The sequence below is a fragment of the Schistocerca piceifrons genome, chromosome 3 (assembly GCF_021461385.2).
Source record: "Schistocerca piceifrons isolate TAMUIC-IGC-003096 chromosome 3, iqSchPice1.1, whole genome shotgun sequence".
In the NCBI taxonomy this organism is placed as follows: Eukaryota; Metazoa; Arthropoda; class Insecta; order Orthoptera; family Acrididae; genus Schistocerca; species Schistocerca piceifrons.
The window spans coordinates 309347009-309370229 of NC_060140.1; the positions used below are offsets into that span (position 1 = coordinate 309347009).

The following is a 23221-nucleotide window of genomic DNA, read 5'->3' on the forward strand; positions in this document are numbered from 1 at the left end:
CTCATCTGACCAGGCTACAGTTTTCAGTTGTTTAGGGTGCAACCGATATTGTCACTAGCCCAGGAGAGGCACTGCAGGTGATGCTGGGTTGTTAGCAAAGGCACTTCCATCAGTTGTCTGCTGCAATAGCCCATTAATGCCAAATTTCACTGCAGTGTCCTAATGGATACGTTGTCGTATATCCCACAAGCAGTGTTGCTTGTCTGTTAGCACTGACAGCTCTATGCAAATGCCACTGCTGTCAGCTATTAAGTCCAGGCCATCGGCTACTGCATTGTTCATGGTAAGAGATAATGCCTAAAATTTGGTATTCTCGGCACACTCTTGACATTGTGGATCTCAGAATACTGAATTCCCTAATGGTTTCTGAAATGGAGTATCCTATGTGTCCAGCTCCAACTAGCATTCTGCATGCTTTCAAAGCCAGTTAATTCCTGTTGTATGCATCAGAAACCTTATAACACAAATGACCTGAGTATAAATGACAACTCTCCTAATACACAGCTCTTTTATAACTTGCGTACAAGATACTACCACCATTTGTATATGTGCATATCACTATTCCATGACTTTTGTCACCACAGTGTAGTTGGAATTGCAGAAACATAAGCCACAACGCCAACTAAAAACTGCAATCCTATTTTTTGTTGGTTACAAATGGGTGGGGTTTATGGCAAATGCCTTTGGCAGCAGAACTTGCTTCTAATTGAGACACTGGGTCATGTTTCCCTGTTTGGGACAGTTATATGGAGGTGTGCATTTTTCAGGCTTGCAGTGATATCCAAAGCAAAAGTGGTAGTATCAGTTCTTGTCCTTGGGGTTGTGTTTATTTTGAGACTTACTGCGGAAATTATTACAATGGCAGTCGATGCTTCTATGGCGAGACCTGCCTTGATAACCAGTTAACAGTACAGCTATTTGTTGCTATAGTCCCAAAATTCTTGTCATTATGTCACTCATTGTTATTGAACAACCTGTTGGTTACAAGCATCACTTTTCACCATGAACAATTGATTGTGGGGGATTCATTTCTGTTATTCTATCAGCTGTTACAGACACTTTTTCGAGTACCTCTGCACTGACAATTAAAATGTTCCTTACAGATTCCGAAAGTTTTCTAGCCACAGTGTCTTAAGCACCTTTCCCGACACATCTATTCCTTCCAAGGCTTGCATCTTGTGAAACAATTGGCTAGACTTTTGGTCTTCCAAATCAATTCCAGTGACTAGTCTCTTAATACTTATCTTCACTTCCTTTGAATACATTCTGCAGACGTTCCTTAGCCAATGAATATTTATTCACTTCTGTATGGCAAATAATGTCCCAAATATTCTCCATGTATTTTGGCTCTAACTGTGACACTAGATGCTTAAAGTTAGACTCTTCTGTACTAATTTTGCAAGTGATGACATGTGCTCTACCAAATTTCAGATTTTTCACTCCAAAAAAGTGGAATTTTTATGCTAACCTAACAGTCATTCCCAAGGCATGCTTTTGTTAGTTACTATACCACCTTATCATCACATCAGGTCATCAATTATAACTGCTGTAATGTGGTACATTTATAGGAGTCCATAAAAGTGTTGTGTAACAATATCTATTAATAGTTTCCAATACACATTGATAATCAAACAATTTCACTTCCTTTATTTTTTGCCAACTTCATAAACTTTAAATGTTCTAGTCCATTAAATTTTGGGCATGCAGCCATGCAAATAAAACTTCTTCCACTGATATTTTGGCTGCGTATCGTCCGGTCACCGTCGGGGTAAGTTACAAGACAAATTAAAATCATTACCTCTATTTAATAAATTATTAGCTAATCTAATCTCTATAGTTTCCTTGAGGACAGAATCCCAAAAGGAAGATATGGATGTTAGAATCTTCACATCACTTTAGTTTATGGAATGCCCCATATTAGTACAAAGTTCGGCTGCAGCTGACTTGTCTGGCTGTGACAAGGATGTGTATCTGCGATATTCCACACATCTCTCATGAATGGTGCATGTTGTTTGACCTATGTATGACTTATCAGTGTCTCCGCAAGGAATCTGATGCACACCCGTCTTACGAAGCAATAAATCGTCCTTTACAGAACCAGGTAAAGCTGCAATCTTCGTGGGATGCTGGAAGATCACCTTAACACAGTGTTTCTCGAGAATATGGCCTATCTTCGAGGAAAGAGCACCCGCATAGGACAAAAAAGCACTTGATCTGAAGGAATTGCTATCTTGTTCCCCATCACATACCTGCATTCTAGGTTTTACACTGAATGCTCTATGAATTTGTTGCAGAGAAAATCTATTCTCTTAAAAAAAAAAGTGAGCTCTTCTTGCAAATTATCTTTATCAGATATACAGTGCACCCTATGCACTAAGGTCTTAAGGACACATATGGTTTGTGAAGGGTGATGACAGCTACTGGCAGAAGATATAGATTTGTATGTGTAGGTTTACAATATATGGCAAATCCTAAAGTGCCATCAACTTTACGGCGAACAATAACATCCAAAAAGGGGAGACAGCCGTCTTTTTTCCTTTTCCAAAGTAAATTTGATACTAGCATGGACAGAACTCAAATGCCCAAGAAATCGATGTAATTCATCCATCCTGAGCAGTCACACTACAAATGTGTCGTCCGTGTACCTCCAGAAGACCGTTGGTTTACAACTTGCTGAGTCCAGTGCCTTGTGACTCACTCTGAGGATGGCCGGATGATATGTGGCTGAAATATCAGTAGAAGAAATTTTATATGTGTGGCTGCGTGCCTGAAATTTAATGGGCTATTCATTACACTATGAAAAGTTGAAAAGGCACTTAAATGTTCTGTCTGATTTCTATTACTGTGATCTCTACGATATCCTCAATTCTCAGTGCATCTGCTCTAACCACCAGAATGCTAAATTTGCAATTATTAATTATTTACAAATAAAATGAACTAAAACAATACTGCACATGTGATACTAAGAAAAAAATAGACAGATGTGCCACGTAACTGCAAAGCAACTAAAGTGTTTTGGATGTAGAAAAGAAATAAATACCATGTTTATGGAAAAGTGTGGGCAGCAATAGCACATTGCTATTGCTTACTATGTACTGTCTATTTTTTGAAGTGGTTGTAGTGTCAGTTCATGGAAATGTGCAGCATTTTACAAGACTTTGGAGTCCTTGCTATCAACTCTATCTCATTCTGGAACTCTATCACCATCCAAGTCACTCGCAGAGGTTGGCTGTCTAAGCCATGTGAGTTGCCACCAATCTGCATCCTCTGGCGGGAAGAGCCTCTGCAGGCAGGGACTGCAGCAGTCCGTTGAAAGGGTTGAAAAGGTGCAGACGAGCCAGCCTGTGGGCAATCTTGGTTCAGTGTAGGGGTCATCCACTTGTGGTTAACATGGCCTGATAATCTGTCATCGTTACTTGGACTTTTGTGACCTCTGCCTAAACGGACTGGATTTAATGTGCTCTGCAGAACACTTTGCTTGTATTGTGGCCTGTCATGTACGTGTATGCTGCATCTAATAAAGTTAAGTAATATCAAACTGTTGTTTACTAAGTGTCGTGTGTTGCACCCAATCTTTTGTGTTCAAGTGCCACCTCATCCTCACACTTACCCCTCGGAAGACACAACATGAGATGATCTTTTTTACTGAGGGAGAATTTGTTTCTTGGCTGCAATTAGCATATGAAAGTGGATATTCCTTCCTGAGAGTGATTGAAAATTGATTGCCTCACACTAACAGTAATCTACTAAAACTATAAAACTTAGTATCACAGCTGATTTATTGCAATGTGAATCGGACAGACACACTTCACTCATAATGCGCTTTAGTCATTTCTGCCAAAGATTTTTAGAAAACCCACTTAACCACACGTTTTCCAGTAAAAGCAGAATTAATATTTCCGTGTTTCCTACAACTATCATTATATGGATGGGACGGAGAGTCACCTAATCAAAAAGAAAAAGAGAAGAAAAAAAGAAAAAGGAAGTGAAAAAAACTCCCTTGTGTGCACCCCACACACACTCCGTTACCTGGGTAGCAGCATCTGATGAGTGGCGCACACCTAACCCATTTAGGGAGGCAATAACAATAATAACAGTGAAGTTAAATGCACAGAAGAAGAATTAATTTCATACATGACCTTCTCAGTTGCTTTTCCTTTACAATCTGATGATGCAGATAAATTTTCTTGCGATTATTTTTATTGATAATGTTGCTGATATCATATTAATTGAAAATAGAAATATATTTTGTCTAGAAACTTCATTGGCTGTATACAAGAATGCTCAAAATGACACAATAGTCACAGTTGCCACTGGAGATGATGGTACTTCTTCACACTCAACGGTACATGAAGGTGCCCATTGTTTACCAGAAAATTCAGGTAACTTATCAGAAGATGACGGAAGCAAGGATGTTGAAAATGGCATCCAAGAACTTAATGTGACTTAAGCAGTGACAGGAAAAGGAAGCCTTTCCCAAAGACTGAAAGAAAAATGCCAATAAAACTCGGAGAATGTGTGGGCAAGCATCACTATTGGATGTAAAAAAAGTCAAAGTAGCAGAATTACTCATAATACTCTAACATAATGAGGTACCTCGAACAGAATGACTTCCTCCATGCCAACCAGCATCGGTTTCTAAAACATCGATCATGTGTATTCCAACTCATACTTTTCTCAAATGACACACAGAAAGCTTTAAATCAAGGCAACCAGGTAGATGCAGTATTTTTTGATTTTCAAAAAGCATTTGACTTACTACCACATCTATGCTTACTGTCAAATATGCAATCATATGGAGTATCAAGCACAATTTGTGACTGGATCGAGGACTTTTTGGTTGGAAGGATGCAGCATATTGTCTTGAATGGAGAATCGTCATCAGGTATGGAAGTAACTTTGGGTGTGCCCCAGGGAAGTGTGTTGGGATACTTGCTGTTCATGTTGGATATTAATGACCTTGCAGACAACATTAATAGTAACCCCAGGCTTTTTGCAGATGACTCAGTTATCTGTCTCAAAGAAGCTGCACAAATATTCAGTCAGATCTTGATAAGATTTCAAAGTGGTGCAAAGAATTGGCAAATTGCTTTAAATGTTTAAAAATGTAAGACTGTGCACTTCACAAAATGAAAAAAATGTAGTAGCCCATGACTATAATATCAGTGGGGTACAGTTGGAGTAGGCCAAGTCATAAAAATACCTAGGTGTAACGCTTTGCAGGGATATGAAATGGAATGATCACATAGGTTCAGTTGTGGGTAAAGCAGAAGGTAGACTTCAATTTATTGGCAGAATACTGTGGAAGTGCAGTCAGTCTACAAAGGAAATTGCTTACAAATCACTCAGGCAGCTGGTTATAGAATATTGCTAAAACATGTGGGAGCTGTACCAAACAGGACTAAGAGGAGATATGGAATGTATACAGAGAAGGGCAGCATGAATGGTCAAAGGTTGGTTTTATCCATGGGAATGTGTCACAGCGATACCGAAGCAACTGAAATGGCAGACTCTTGAAGATGGAGTAAACTATCCTGAAATGATGACTCTAGGAATATACTACAACTCCCTATGTATTGCTCACCTAGGGATCATGAGGATAAGATTAGAATACAGTAGAGTGTCGATTATCCGAATGTCGGTCAACCGAACAACCGCTTAACCGAACTGTGTACTCGCTCGCACCTGTTACTCTCCCACCCTACCGTCCATCATTCCCCTCACTCCCAAACCAAGTTTCCCACAGTAGTCACCGCACTGGGCCACTGCTGGCGGAACATTGCTTCTAATGGGGCCTTCACAAGGCGCTGCTGACCGGCCAAGCCGCCAGTTGCTGTGTTTCAACAATCAGCACACTTCTGTCAGCTTGGCACTGGCGGTAGAAGTAGCGGCAGTATCAAAGCTGTTCACAGCAACAGCTGCGCCAGCTTAGAGTTGAGCCGTGCTGCTCTGCGCAGTTTGAAGGATTGCACGCCCCCAAGAAGAGCTTCTCACGGTGCAAACAGTCACCTTCTGTTCTCTGTTACGACCACTTGTGTGCTGCTGCGTGAAGAAGTGAACTTGATGATACAAAATGCTTAAATGTAAACGCGTTGTCCTTTCTATGAGGGACAAGTACGAGATTATTAAAAGGTTAGAAGAAGGTGAATCTGCAACCACTTTATCCAATGAGTACAAGGTGGGGAAGTCGACAATTACGGATATAAAAAAACAAAAGACGAGCATAGCAAATTTTATAGCTATGCTTGATTCTACTGATGGATCAACAAGCCGTAAAACTATGAAGCTCGCCACTAACACAGATGATGCTGTTTACAAGTGGTTTACACTAAAGAGATCGGAAGGAGAACCTATCTCAGGTCCCATTCTGTGTGATAATTTTGTATACTGTGTGTATTGTTCATGCAAAATGCGTATGTAATATGTATATATTTTTGTTTAATAAACTATGCCACATGCTTTATATTCCTACTGAAGCTGCCTTTGTATGTTACTTTGTAATACTAAAAGAGATGCCTGTTTTTATGAATAAATTTACTGTACAGTACTTCTTTTTGGCAAATAAACATGTACCGTCCAATTATCTGAAGAAACCAGTTTTCCGAACACCCATGTCCCCAATAACTTTGGATAATCGACGCTCTACTGTAATTACAGCACGCACAGAGACATTCAAAAAAATCATTCTTCCCATGCTTCATACGTGAATGGAACAGGAAGAAACCCTAATGACTGGTACAGTGGGACATATCCTCTGCCATGCAGTTCACAGTGGTCTGCAGAGTATTTATGAAGTCATAGGTGTAGAGGCACGAAAACCAGGATATGACAGGTGTAGGACCTGTACAGAGAAGACAGGGACTAAGGAGAACTTAAGATGTTATACCCATCCCACTAATCAACAAGTTCATGGTGCTATCTTCCACTGAAACTGAAAATGATACAGTGAGACCCATTTCACCTGCTGAGAAATGTGCTGTTTGTAATGTCAGGGGGAGGCAAATACAAAACGGTATCAGCCTATTAATCGTTGGCAGTTCAGACATACCACAAATAACGGTATCCTTTAAAGAACGATAGCAAGGGATGGGAAGGAACACCACGTGCACTCAGTGCATATGCCTGGGGGTCTCATTGAAAAGGCTATTATGGCAGCCACTGAAGAAACAGGGTGCAATCAATGGCAGAATGTGGGACATTTTATATGAGTCTATGACCTGGTCTCTGAGATCATACTTGTTGGGTTCATTCCAGTGACTGGCAGAGAAGGTTGGAATACCAGTCTTGCTTACAGAGTTTCAACAAAGATGGCAATCTGCAGCATTTTCCCCAAAACATATTGCGGCCCCCTGGTTTTGAGTGGCGGGCTTGAACCAGGGATTTTGGTGGCTCTGTGTGATAGGTTGCGACTTCCTAGACTTGCGCCATAGGGTTGAGAACTGTAGAGTCTCCCTAAATGTGTTAGGTGTGCACTACACATCAGATGCTGCTACCCAGCTGGCTTGCTGTCTGTGGGGTGCACACAAGGGAGCTTTTTTTCCTTTCTTTTCTTTTTGTTTTTGATTAGGTGACTCTCCATTCCATCCATATAATAATAGCTGTAGGAAACCCAGAAATATCAGTGTAAGATCCAAAGAAACGTGCTCCATAAGTGGGAATATCAAAATCTTAGTGGTTATCTGCTAAAGCATTTGCAACAAACAGCCAGAGTTTGAAGCACACCTAAAATTCAGTGAACCACACATAATAATAGGTACAGAAAGCTGGTTAAAAGCAGCAGTTGACAGTAGTGAGATTTATGGGGAAAATTTAAGCTGTTGTGACAGTGCCACGAGATTTAAAAGTGCCGCTATGTCAGTACGCGAACACGGCGATAGAGGCGCTCCGCAGCTCGGCCGAGCGCAGGAGCGCCACCTGGCTATGAACGACGCCGGCCGCATGTCATGGCACGGCAGTGGGCAGTGGAGTGACAGATTCGGAGTTGGAAGCATGTAACTCGCTATTGCTCTACGTTGTATATCCACGCAATTTATTAGGATTAAAGGTTATAACATAAGCATATACCGAAAGGATAGACTAATGGGAAATGGAGGTGGTATATTTGTCACAGAAGACAAGAAACTTGAATTCACAGAGACAGAAACTGAAGCCACACATGAGATTGTTTGGCAAGACTCCGTACCAAAGGTGGGCATTTTCTTATAATTGGATCCTTCTACTGACCACCAGACTTTCACTTGCATGTAACCAAACACTTTGAAGAAAACCTTAGTTATCTTGCATAAAAGTTCTCTAATCATACTGTAATCACTGGAGGTGACTTTAATCTTCCAAATATCAATTGGGCTAGTTATGGTTTTGTTAGTGGTGGGTGCGACAAGACATCCAGCTGAACAAAGCCCCAGAGCCTAATAGAATTCATATTAGATTCTTTATCCAATTTGCAGCTGAGATGCCGCCCCCCCCCCCCCCCCCCCCCCCCGTTGGCTATATCTGTCATAAATCTCTCAAATGGAAAACCATACCCACTAGCTGGAAGAAAGCACAGGTCACGCCTGTTTACAAGAAGAGTAGCAGAACTGATCCACAAAAGTACCGTACAATATCCTTGATATCCATTTGTCGTAGAATCTTAGAACATATTCTGAGCCAAAGGATAATGAGGTATTTCAAACAGAATGACCTCCTCCATGCCACCAACCCATGGATTCTGATAACATCGACTGTGTGAAACCCAACTCACACTTCTCTCTTCTGACATACTGAAAGCTGGGGATCAAGGCAGTCAGGTAGTTGCAATATTTCTCAATTCCTGAGGAGCATTTGACCCAATACCGCATCTATGCTTGTTACCAAAAGTACACTCCTATGAGGTATCAAGTGAAATTTGTGACTGGATTAAGGATTTCCGGGTAGGGAGGATGCAGCAAGTTACCCTCGATGGAAATTCATCAACAGATGCAGATGTAACTTAGTGTGTACCAGACGGAAATATATTGGGCCCCTTGCTATTCGTGTTATATCTTAACCACCTTGTGGACAATATTAGTAGTAATCTCTCACTTTTCACAGATGCTGCACTGATCTATAAAGAAGTACAGTCTGAAAAAAAGCAGCATAAATATTAACTCAGCTCTTGCTAAGATTTAAAAGTGGTGTAAAAATTGGTAGCTTGAAATGTAAAACTGTGCAGTCACAAAATGAAAAAAACATGTATTATCCTATGACTATAACAACAATGAGTCACAATTGGAACTGGTAAATTCATACAAATAACTGGGTGTAACACTTTATAAGGACATGAAACAGAATGATGACACAGGCTCAGTCACGGGTAAAGGAGGTAGCACACTTCAGTTTATTGGTAGAATAGAATCTAATCTTATCAACAAATCACTCACGTGATTGGTCAAGTGTACCGAAAGGGGATATTGAATGTATACGCAGCATGAATGGTAAAAAGGATTGAATTACCCTTGGGTGAGTGTCACTGAGATACTGAAGAAACTGAGTGGCAGACTCTTGAAAACACACATAAACTATTCCAAGAATGTCTACTAACCAAGTTTCAAGAACTGGTTTTAAATGACGACTCTAGGAATATGTCATGCTCTTCACAGTGGTTTGTAGAGCACGGATGTAGATGTAGTTGAAGAGAAGCAACAACTATGACCACACCATAAATGTAAGAAGAAGAAGACAATCAACTGCTGGATGTGGTGGTGATGTGGAAAAGAAAACAATGAAACTTTTTATGTACTGAATATCAAAGACACTTTTTGTGTGCTACTTGACGTGAATTTGTCTGTATTATGGTGCTATATTGTACAGTTCCGATTAATAAATTATTTTTTGAAGAAAGGCACTCACTTACCACAGAACTGACATGTTCTTATCACTGGCCGCTTGTTCTTTGTGTTAAGTACAATGAGGTTATGTTGCTTGAGATGCTGTTTGTTATAACAATGTTACAAAAACTGACTGCCTTGATGTTTACAACCAACAAGGCTAGAAACAGGAGAGAGGAAGCTGGGGCTGAGAAATGGCTTTTTTAAATAAAGAATTTCATGCACGCTTTATTAGTGATGGAGCTGGGATCTGACAACTTCTGAAATTATTTAAGAATGGTCAAGAAATTTTTTTTCTGAACTTTTAACTTCATCTAGTCACATTTGACAAAAAAGAGACAAGAGAAGCCTTTATCTCTATTATTGTTTTTAGCTACTGGCATACTTCACTGCAGGTGTATTTCCACAGTTATTACTATTCCTGAAAGCAGCAACGTCTTTTACAGGTGCACGATGAATTTCATCATGACTAAATAAATAAATCTCTATAAATAAAAGGCAATGTCCTGACTGACTTACTGACTTATCATCCCAGCCCCAATGATTAGGATAGAAACTTGAAATTTAGACAAGTTGTGATTCTTATATTGTTGGCATCATTTAAGAAGAGATTTTTTGAAATTCAGAGATTTTTTGAAATTCCAACCCTAAGAGGGTGAAATAGGGAATGAAGAGATTTTTTCCTGAAAAATGTCACTATTAAGGCAATTTTGAGGCTAGACTTATGAAAACTGGTTACTTGGTCAGAAATAAAGAAATACATGCTCCAGCATTTTTGGAAATTTAACCCTATGGGGGTGAAATAGTGGGTGAAAACTTTTTTTGAAAATATATCATTATTAAAGAACTACCAAAGTATTTTTAAAGCTACATCTATGAACATTGGTATTTGACTTCTTGGTTACAAATTAAATAATAATAATAATAATAATAATAATAATAATAATAATAATAATAATAATAAGTGTTTTAGTGTTTTTGGAAACTGAACCCCTAAGGGGATTCTTTTAAGAAAATATAATATTAGGAAAGTATTTTTAAACCTAAATCTATGAAATTTTAAATTTGGTTTATCTGTTAGAAATAAAACATACGCATGTCACTGTTTCTGAAAATTCAATCCCTATGGGAGTGAAATGATTTATGATAATATTTCACTATGAAAGCATTTTTAAAGCTAAATATTTGAATATTGGTGTTTGGCTTCTCGGTTGGAGATGAAGAAATACATACTTCACTGTTGTTTTTGGAAATTCAACTCCTAAAGGGGTGAAATAGGATCAGACTGATTCACTAACCCATCACTATCCAGCCCAAACCACTAAGGATAGAAACTTGACACTGGAGCGATTGTGGCTCTTATACTGTAGGCATCATTTAAGAAGGGACTGTGCAAAATTCCACCTATAATTGGATGACATAGTAGATGAAAGTTTTTGAAAGTATGTCGCAATTAAAAGAGTTTTGAAGCTACATCTACAAAAACTGGTGTTTGGTTTCTCAGTCAGAAAATAAAAAGTAAATGTTTCAGCATTTTTGGAAATTCAACCACTAAATGGGTAAAATAGGGAGTGAAAGTCTTTGAAAATAAACAATTACTAAAGAACTGCTAAAGGATTTTAAAGCTACACATAAGACAACTGGCTAGAAAAACAAAAATTTGTGTTTCAGTGTTTCTGGGGATTTAATCTCTAAGGGAGTACAACAGTGGATGAAATTTTTTAAGAAAATACACACATCAAAAAAAGTTTTGCATCACCTCGGTTCCAAGAGTTCCGGAACCTGTACAGAAAATTGGAATAGAGACCAACATAAACATTGTTTCCGCCCTTTTTATTGCTCATGAAAATCACACATGGCATGTTGTACCACCATACAGTGAGACCTTCAGAGGTGGTGGTCCATATTGCTCCACACATCAGTACCTTTAATACCCAGTAGCACATTCTCTTGCATTAATGCATGCCTGTATTCATCATGGCATACCATCCACAAGTTCATCAAGGCACTGTTGGTCCAGATTGTCTCACTCCTCAATGGCGATTCAGTGTAGATCCGTCCGAGTGATTGGTGGGTCATGTTATCCATAAACAGCCCTTTTCAATCTATCCCAGGCATGTACGATAGGGTTCATGTTTGGAGAACATGCTGGCCACTCTAGTCAAGCGATGTCATTATCCTGAAGGAAGTCATTCACAAAATGTGCACGATGGGGGCATGAATTGTCGTCCATGAAGACGAAAGCCTTGCCATTATGCTGCCAATATGGTTGCACTATCAGTCGGAGGATGGCATTCACATATTGTACAACCATTGCGGCACCTTCCATGACCACCAGTGGCGTTCGTTGGCCGCACATAATGCCACCCCAATACAGCAGGGAACCTCCACCTTGCTGCACTCACTGGACAGTGTGTATAAGGCATTAAGCCTGACTGGGTTGCCTCCAAACACATCTCCGATAATTGTCTGGTTGAAGGCATATGCGACACTCATCAGTAAAGAGAACGTGATGCCAGTCCTGAGCAGTCCATTTGACATGTTGCTGGGCTCCATTTGTACTGCGCTGCATGGTATCGTGGTAGCAATGATGGACTTTGCCATGGACGCCGGGAGTGAAGTTGCACATCATGCAGCCTATTGCGCACAGTTTGAGACGTAATATGGCATCCTGTGGCTGCAAGAAAAGCATTATTCAACATCGTGGCGTTGTTGTCAGGGTTCCTCCAAGCCATAATCCATAGGTGGTCATCCACTGCAGTAATAGCCCTTGGGCGGCCTGAGCGAAGCATGTCATCGACAGTTCCTGTCTCTCTGTATCTCCTTCATGTCTGAAACACATTGCTTTGTTTCACTCTGAGACACCTGGACACTTCCCTTGTTGAGAGCACGTCCTGGCACAAAGTAACAATGTGGACTTGATCGAACCACGGTATTGACCGTCTAGGCACGGGTGAACTACAAACACCACAAGCCGTCTACCTCCTTCCTGGTGGAATGACTGGAACTGAACAGCTGTTGGAACCCCTCCATTTAACAGGCACTGCTCATGCATGGTTATTTACATCTTTGCGTGGGTTTAGTGACGTCTCTGAATAGTCAAAGAGACTGTGTCTGTGATACAATATCCACAGTCTACGTCTATCTTCAGTAGTTCTGGGAACCAGGGTGATGCAAAACTTTTTTTGATATTTGTATTTTGTTACATTAAAAAAATTTTAAAGCTAAATTTATAAAAATTCGTATTTCACTTCTTAGTTAGATATAAAGAAATATTTGTCAGGGGATGAAAGCTGCTATGGAAATATCTCCACAAGAACACAAAAGCCACGATTAAAAAAAGCTCTGGACACCAGCTACCAGAACTGCTTTTTGGTCAGAAGTACATTCAGAAAATATCATACTTGTATGGCCTTAATTAGGGTGAAAAAGCTTAGAAGGGATTGCAATTTGTGAACAACATAAAAATTTGATTAAAAAAAATCTCTGCAGACTGTACAGTCTGTGAGCAAAGCAGCAGGCACTAAGCTAGTGTTCATGTAAATGTAATGTATTTAATTAAATATGTGCTGTATGAGTTTAATAAATCTCACTTCAAATTAGATGTAAGGTGACTGCAAATTATTGTGGCACACCACTTGTAATAAATACAACATCAGAAAACAGTTCAATCCTTCACTTTTGCTCACCACAGCAGACAGTGTGGCATTCTGCTGTGTGCCACGCGGGATTAGCCGAGCGGTCTAAGGTACTGCAGTCATAGACTGTGCGGCTGGTCTCGGCGGAGATTCGAGTCCTCCCTCGGGCATGGGTGTGTGTGTTTGTCCTTAGGATAATTTAGGTTAAGTAGTGTGTAAGCTTAGGGACTTATGACCTTAGCAGTTAAGTCCCATAAGATTTCACACACATTAGAACATTCTGCTGTGTTTTTGACACTTACACAATGAAGTAAGTGATTAATTTCCTGCATCTCTGTTGGTATACTTCTCACATTACATGTCCCACAAACATTGACAGTCTTTAAACTTCTTTAAAAATTCTGTAATAAAAGTTTTGACCACCTTGGCACTGACCTGTTAAGGTGATCACACACTTAACTAGTTGCTTGACAAGCACACACACCCAAGAATGCTTGTGCAAGCATGCACAAATACCTTGTGTCTCTACACGACTCAAGCAATAAAATGTTGAGGTCACACAATGATGCATTTGCTTTGGCAACTTTTTTGTGTGTGTGTGGGGAGGGAGGAGGGGGGGGGGGGGAGAGAGAGAAATATATAATATGTGGAGTAAAGTGTGGTTAAACAAATGAACATATGATTCCCATGTTAACTATTTAAGGTAAACAATCTTCCATCTAATGTGCAACAGGCAGAATTAGTTCTATTTGCAGGTGACATTGGTGTTGTAATCAATCCAAGCATACATACAGAAACAGAAGAAACGTTAAACAAAGTTCTTAAAAGTATTGTTTATTAGTTTTCTGTGAATGGTCTCACCCTCAATCTTAAAAAGACACAACTTGTTCAGTTCTGCCCATCTAGGGATACTACACCAGTGATAAGTGTAATACATGGTGAGGAAATAATAAACAGGGTGGATAGTTCAAAATTTTAAGGTGTCCATGTTGATGAGAATTTAAATTGGAAAAAGCAAATTTTTGAACTTGTAAAACAACTTAGTTCAGCCACATTTGCACTCAGAATCACTGCAAATCTTGGAGAGGGATAAATCAATAAACTGACATATGTTGCATGTTTTCATTCAGTAATGTCATATGGAATAATAATGTTCTTGGGTAACTCATCTTTGAGGAAGAAAGTCTTTGATGTACAAAAACATGCTACATCTGTTAAGGAGTTGGGCACTCTGATTACTCCTTCACAGTACATTTATTCCCTTGTGAAGTTAGTTGTAAATAATCCACTATACTTCAAAAGGAACAATGATTTTCATTACTCCACATTAAGGTTGTCTTTAGCACATAAAGGCGTGCACAATGCTGCAATAAAAATTTCTGATCACTTGCCCATTGATACAAAATATCTGACAGACAGCAAAGTAAAATTTGAAAACAAACTGAGAAAGTTTCTCCTTGACAACTCCTCCTATTCCTATAGTTTTTTTTCTTTTTTGGAAAAAAGTTTTAGAAATGTTCAGAATGTAACAATATGTACAAATTAATTTGTAATGTGAATGTAAAATTACTCGTCCCACATCATTATGATCTATCATGCAAAATGATCTGTGGAACATGTAACTATCTAGCTAAATAACTCAATAATGCACTGCAGAAATTCTCTCTCAGTATCGTTGTTTGTTTTTTTCCAGTTCTCCATATAATGTTGTATTCTTTGACTTGTCCTACATTACAGTACAACCTTTGCAAAAAATGTATTTTAACAGGACCAAATGCAAATTAAATTAAATCAAATCACTGATGAATGTCTACACATGCATCTCTATTCTAGGTACACTATTACAGACGTACTGGCAGCTAAGAATACTTCCAGGGAATTGTGGTAGAAGGGGGAAAACAAAAGAAAATATCAATGTGTTACTGATAAGTCAAAATACAACCTCTGAAAATGAGGTGTTTGAACCAGGGTGTCCAACCGCTGTACATGGCACTTACTACAGCCAACATATTTAAAAATCCTACAAGAAATTCGCTCAGGAAATGGAACAAATCAATGTGAATGAGTTATACCCCTGACATAAGCTATGAATTCCAAATGTAAAAAATTCAGACTGAATAAGGAAATAAAAACAACGTACTTTAAGATAATGACTCTGTCAGACTACATCTGTGCTAGCAGCAGTTGGTACTAGCCTGCAGTAATGCAATGACAATTTTTTTCACAATGTAACTTTTCTGATACAGTAAATTAAAAGTTGAAAACAATTTGTCTATCACCTCCTCTGGGAGCAGCATGGATCAGTGCAGTTGAACCGTCTTCAAGTTTGATTGCTTGCCCCTCCAGATATTTTGGTAGTCCTTGGATAATGATTGTGTTGCATTCTGGAACATTTTCTTCATCAGCTTGGACTTCTTCTGCAACTAAAAACAGAGAACAATTACTGAAATTTTTGAGACATATGTTTCAAATTATAGTTAATGATTGAAAATAAGCACATTTCATGAGGTACATAACAATGAGTATTACCACTAATGCCAAAGCAAGATACTATCATGTTTGGACTCAGCTAACCTTACAAAACCCAAGAGCATTTGTAACAGAGCAAGATGCACATACTCGGACTGTTGCAAGGACGACGAAGAAAATTTTGGCTATGCCCTTTCAAAGGGACTGTCCAGGCATTTGCCTGGAACAATTTAGGGAAATTCGAAAAACCTAAATCTGGATTGCTGGATGTGGATTTGAAATGTCATCCTCTTGAATGCAAGTCAGTGTGCGAACCACCTCGCTTGGCAGACTCTGTAAGTCCCCCCAGAAACAGTCGCTTGGCAGACTCTGTAAGTCCCCCCAGAAACAGAAATTATGTCCACAAAATAGTATCCATTATTTTGCATTTTTTCTGATAGTACAGGTCATAGTTAAATAGAATTGCTCTTTTTATTATTATTATTTTGATCCTCCGATTTTGCTCTCTTTCATGTCAATAATCAAAATATAAGAGCCAATTTTGATTTTTAATCTTACATGCATCTGTAAATAGGTGTGTAAGACAATGCTTCAGTCAGTTCATGGTTGGTTGTTGGAATGTAAATTCCTCATGAATACGAAGCAAGTTTGCATTGGTAAGTAATCGGTATTAAAGCCAGTGACTTATAATCAGATGTTAAACATCTCTGTTTCACTAGCAATCGAGATGTCAAAAAATGACCAAAAATCACAACTTCAGTTACACAGTGGTGCAGTCATCATTTTAAAAAACTTGTCACTATATCAAATAACAGTAGGAAGGCAAAACACTGAAGATAAGCAGCCTACTACTGAGGTAAAATCCATGTCAGTAACCTTAAAATCTGAGCTGCTGGATGCTTTACTTGCTATTCTGGCATACGATCATAATAATTCTCTCTCTCTCTCTCTCTCTCTCTCTCTCTCTCGTAACTACTAAACTTTAAATCACCCCAGAGTTCCCAATTTTATATACTAATCAAAGCTCCAACAACTTATAGTTATCTGATATCGCAGACTCTCTAGCACTCTTCTAGAGAAAAGTGCTAGAAATTGAACTGCATACTGTAACAAGATGCAAGAGGAAATCATTAGGATTTATTTATTATTAATAAGCAAATCACATAACCACAAAAGGATAAGCTAACTTCCACATAAATAGCAACAGGAAACAACAACAATTACAGTTTTGTTTAGCTCAAATTTCACTAGCTTTCATCCCCATCTTTTATTGCTGTCTGTAGAACTTAGCTCCTCACTATGACACCTCAGTACTGGCAACACATTTATTTTCCTGTTCATGCTGCCCCACTCTGATATAAAATCCTGAGGGATTTCTATCTTTTTTCCTCCCATTGATAAGTTTCAAAAGAAAATCAAACCAGGAATTACTTCACTTTTTCACCTCTCTAAAAAAATGAAAGTATCAGAGATTACAGACTCAATTGAAATCAGTAACTTTACCTTACACTTTCCCAGCCAGCAGCTCCTCCAAGTCACCATTGTCTGGTTTCACTCATTGTTGCACCCAGAGTCCTCATTGCCATTCTCATCCCATGAACTTACCACAAGTCTCAAAATTTTCAGAAAAATCACCTCAATTGGATGCCTCAAAATTGTTTTATTGTCACCCAACATCAGGTTTAGTTTATCATTTGTTTTCAAAATCCCCAGAAGTATAATTTTTGTAGTTTCCACTTTGTCTTTTGGCTTCTTCTGCTTGTGAATCTCAGAGGCACCAATCAACTTAACTGACCTGTTACTCCCTCCAATGAAATACTGTAGTTGTTCACATTGTACACAACAAGATATTAGATAATGTACATTAAAGATACAGTGTTATCCAATTACGAGTATGTAACTATAATTTGAAATTTATTTACTAAATAATCAACTTTACATAAGTGATAAATATGACTTGCACTCAAAAAAATGTAATTCACTTCAAGAGTATTGTAAGAAAAAAGGAATGAATGTATCTTTTGTGTCAAGTATACAATATAATGAATAAATGTCAAGTTGTAGACAGGCACAATGAAAAGCCCACATCCTTCGCCAGGGCTCTGATTACCTATCACCATGCCCTTACATGAGGAACATCCTACTTGAGGTCCTTCCCACCCCTCCTAAAGTTGTGTTCTATCGCCCACTCAACTTCCACAACATCCTAGTCCATCCCTATGCCAATCCCAATCCCTTGCCACAAGGATCATATCTCTGTGGAAGACCCAGATGCAAAACCTGCCCAATCCACTCACCCTGCACTTCCTATTCACAGATTTATCCTACCCCATCAGGGGCCAGGCCACCTGTGAAAGCAGCCTTGTCATTCACCAGCTGTACTGCAATCACTGCACAGCTTTTTATATTGGTATGACTACCAACCAGCTGTGCAGTGAGATGAATGGCCACTGCCAAACTGTGGTCAAGAGCAAAGTAGCCCATCCTATGGGACAACATGCAGCTGAACATAACACAATTGATTTCAATGGTTTCTTCACTAGCCAAGCCATCTGGATCCCTACCTCCACCACCAGATTTTCTGGACTACACAGATAGGAGTTATCCTTACAACAAATTCTCTGCTCCTGTAATTATCCCAGCCTCAACCTACAGTAAGATACTGTACCCACACCCACCACCCAACAGTTTCCATCCCCTGTGTCCTATCATCTCCCACCCTGTTTATTTGCGGCCCTCTACCAATGCATCCACCTGTCTTTCCTCCCTCTTCTCCCTTTTTTCCCCCATCTCCCTACCCCACAGCCTCCTGAATCTGTGTCCACCAGACAGTGTTTGTCTCTCTCCCCACCTGTACACTACTATCCTTTCCTCTTCCCCACCCCCTACAGTTTGGTGCTTGCATCCCAAGTGACAGCTGCATTCTGGCCCCAAGATGCTGAAGATGGCAGTTGTGTGTCCATGAGCTGTGCTTGCTTGCGTGTATGAATAGTGTGTGTCCCTCTTTTACTGGTGAAGGCTGTGGCCAAAAGCTTTATGTAAGTGTCTTAATTGTGCATGTCTGCAACTTGACGTGTCTTCTTTAAAGTAAGTAGCAATCTGTCTTTTCCTAAACTGTTGATATTCCTACCTGGAGTTTCCATAGTTTGAAATAATGAACAAACAATTTTAAAGCATCTAATACAGCAAACTTCCTATAAAGGGCACCAATTTATGTACAAGTGACAATAGTTGAGAGGTGTGGTTGTAGAAACAAACCTTGTTCTTCAACAGCAACTTCATGAGCAACAAGTGCCTCTGTTCCATCTGCTAAAGTAACAGAAGTAAAATTTCCACTTGTGCTACTAATTAAGAGATTTCCCCCTTCTAGCTCTTCAACCTGCTCGATTTTTATAGAAACTGCACCATTTCCATCTTCTTGTGCCACCGAGCCATCATCCAAAACAGTAAAACAATTCAGTACTTCTAGTTCTTGTGTTGGAACTGCTACAACAGTCAAAAAGATCAAATAAACAGTTTTCAAAAACTGAAGTGGTTTGTAACTTTTGTTCCAATTAGTTGCTGGAACAGCGTTTACTTTAAGACTCATGCACAGAAAAATCTTTATTTTAACAAAATACAGAAGATATAGGAGTAAGGCAGGACTTTTTCAATCACTTTACTATTCACTGGGAGACACTGTTAAAAATAAAATATTATTCATAAGGTTTACTAGAGGACTTCTGGAAGGATTGTTTCACTTGTCTCAGCAATGGTCAAAAGAAAAGATACAGAAATGCAAAAATCACTATGTAACCTGGCAATTAGGTGTGCATCAAGTATGATGATGCAGCACAACCTTTTCCACCTGAAGATAAATTAAGATGTACATCATCTGCTGGAATACAGTGGTGCTGCTCCTCTGCAATTCCTCTCTGGAAGTTAGGATATGTTCTGCACTAGTGAAAAACTTAACAAAATGGGGACATAACTATAACTACTTTTCGATAATTTGGTGTCTGGTATTATAAATGGCAAACACTATATTGCATAAGTGCGACATGTATTCAGTTTATTTATTTAGTCCAAGAATCAATTTTTAGTACATTGTCTGTACAAATGATGCAGGACATGGGTAAACATAATTAATTTATGATTACAGCAGCCATTGTGACTATATGGACAACACAAACCAAGTGCATAATAATATAAACTGACCAACTGATATACTACATTGTTTCTACATTTGATACCAGAGATAGTAAGAGACACTACATGATAAACACACAGTAAATTATAGTGTGAAATGGTACAATGCATAATTAACAATATCTGGTAAATGATGCTTTCTTACGATGATATTCCAGAAATTCCAAGACAGAGTAGAACCAGTGGTCAAGCAAGAAATGTTTCTACTTTGCCTTAAACATATTTAATTTTTGTAGGCATTTTAATTAAGAAGGCATATGGTTTATGACATAACCTCAGTATGATACAGACCTCTTTTGCATAAGGTTGCGCTTACTGTGTTTATGTGTAGGTTCAGCTTCTGCCTAGTTTCATATACATGTATATCATGGTTATGTTTGAATAGGTTTCCTTTTAAGATGCTCCCCTCTGTAAAATTTAGTACTTCAAATATATACAAACAAGGTAGAGCAGTATTTTCAAAATTAAAAAAGGGGTCTACAGAAGTCACTGCATTTAGCTTTCATTATCAGTCTGATTATCTTTCTCTTTATTTTTAAATATTTTTTTCAGAAATTGTGGAATTCAACCAAAATATTATTCTGTGCATCAGTAGTGACTGTATACTCCAATCATACACTGATGAGCAGTTCGTATTTTGGTTGAGAATCATTACAGCATACAGTAGTGTATTCAGTTTTTTATTTATATTGCTAAGGTCCATTTCTCATTTCAAATCCTTCTCAATATGTATGCCTAAAATTTTTTGTATGACTGACATTTGAGGCATTTTTTCCTTCAATGGAGAAAGAGGGTTTGGAGGATGGAGGTTTTGCATGGTTTGAAAGTTAACTGCCAAAGCTTTTCCAGAATTTATGATGAGCCTATTGATCTTGAACCAATGCGATAAGCTATGCATAACCAATGCTGCACTTTCCTGCAGATTTTCTTCACTGTGTGATTTAATTAGAATTTTAGTGTCATCTGTAAAGAGTACTCTGGCTCCGTCACGTATTTTATCAGCCAAGCATTTACATACAGCAGAAATAGGACAAATCCCAAGACTGACCCTTGTGAGACTGCATACTTAATTTTTTTTTTTTGTACACTGTCTTTGCATTTTATTTATGTAATTTGTTGATGATTATTGAGGTATGATTGCCCCCACCTTTCAGGCTGGCAGACAGTTATACTGTTAATGAGTTCTTGCAGGACATAGTACAACACCTCAAATAACATAATTTCCAGAGTTTTAACATCTTCCAAGCAAAACCAATATATAACAACAATATTCAAGTACTATTTCATACACCAGCCTAAATCTAAAGAAAAATCACCTGTGTATGGCAACAGTGTGTCACAGGGACTTTATCCCTATATATTTTTAGGTCTGGAGAAATTGTTTTGAATGATACAGAGGTCTATGGGCCTGTGAATCTTGTTCCTGTCCACACAGTATAAAATTGGGATATTTTTCAAATGAATGTTGGGTTGTATTACATTACATGCTTTCATAAAATGTATATGCATTTGTAGTTAGGCTTATTACTAGTTTTTGAATACACAGAACAAAGCATGGCTCCACATGTTGTGCCTATATCTATTATGTCCCTACATCCAATGTATTCAGGTACTAAGATGAGGCACATAAACAAGAATTAAAATGTTGCTAATTTTTCATACAAGCTCAGCAACATTTTCAGTCTAACTTATGTTCCTGTTAATCACTCAATTCATCAGCTATAAGATGAGTGCTGCAATATAACAGATTTAAATTCACCAACAGCAGTACAGAATACTTTTTTGGTATGTTTCTCAAAACACTGGAAATTTGAATTTTGAAAATATATGCGACATGTTCTAATTTTCAGCCTACATCAATCATTGTATAATGTCACAAAGAGTAATAATTGGACTTCGAAGGATAATAGCTCAATACAAACTTATTGAACGATGAAATCATTTGTTCATAATAGAAGTATTAATTACTAGTCTTGAATATGAGCTCTAACAGTGTATTTTGTATAAAATAATGAATACAAAAGTGGAATATTAATTTATTTTTAATCAAACTTACAAATCATAAGATTAATTGTTAAAGTTATTTGATCTAAAAAATTTGACATTGGAAGACTTTATATTTTATGAAACTATGTAGGTAAAACACATCTATGTTTTCTGCTGAGTGCAATGCTATGCATAAATAGTTCTGTGCAAGCTTTTCTCCATTGCACATTACACAAGATATCAATTATAACAGTAATGTAAGTATAATGAATTATTATTTTTCGATATAAAGGACAGTGTTGTCAGGCCAAAGCAGTTAGTTATTATAGAGTGTTGTTACTTTGGTGAATTGTATTCTGTACATGTGTATGATGGCATGAGATTATGCACAATGGTCTGGCTGTGAATGCTATTGAAATTTAATTCGTGCACCAATCCACCACTGGTTACAAGGGTCTACACTTTGCTGAAATGGCAACTTTACTTTCTAGTTTCAATTTTACAAAGTATTATGCTCATAGCATGTTGTTTTTTTACATCAGCAAGAGCTTATTATTCTTGTTGCGGAGGTCTAAGTGTGGAAGAGGTGTTGGCATTGTTAGAGGAGTCTGATATCAAAGATCTTGAAATGGCAAACTCGTTGGCGCTCAGCTTTGTTCCACCTGATGTGAGGGACAACACAGATGCAGACAGTGCAGATGAGAATTTGGTGGCAACATCAATAATTTGAATTGCCATCAACTGACAACAGCATGTGAAGCAGTTGTAACAAAGGCAAAATAATTGGTTTTTGTGACACTGAATCTGAAAAGGGATGAACACCCATAAATTGACTGTAGAAGCTGAAGTAGCTGTAAGAAATATTAATGAAGATGAAAATAGTTGGTTCCAAAAACAGGACAAGTTAATCAACGGAAATGCCTCATTTGACATAAACAAATGATAAAAATGGTTGGCAGAAGATGACTGGCTTCCGAGTTGCCTGAAAGAAATGAAATGAAAAAGAAGATGGCTGAACGTGGTTATTTGTTTCAGGGCCATAATCATGTTCAAAGACACCTGACTCCGTTGAATAAGTTTTAACTGTTTTTC

At 38.3% G+C, this 23221-nt stretch overlaps 1 protein-coding gene across 3 annotated transcripts in view; it reads right to left on the reverse strand.

The window, feature by feature from the left end:
• The window catches only part of LOC124788263 (zinc finger protein 143-like), a 118345-nt gene that overhangs the window by 53893 nt on the left and 41231 nt on the right, over positions 1-23221 (reverse strand). For 2 of the 3 annotated variants that reach the window (XM_047255468.1, XM_047255466.1), the window contains exons 4-5: positions 19214-19441; positions 15766-15909 (exon numbers count right to left, since the gene is read on the reverse strand). In XM_047255468.1, the coding sequence (XP_047111424.1) occupies positions 15766-15909; positions 19214-19441 (372 nt within the window). The remainder of the gene's footprint in view (positions 1-15765; positions 15910-19213; positions 19442-23221) is intronic. The other variant, XM_047255467.1, reaches the window with a different exon arrangement.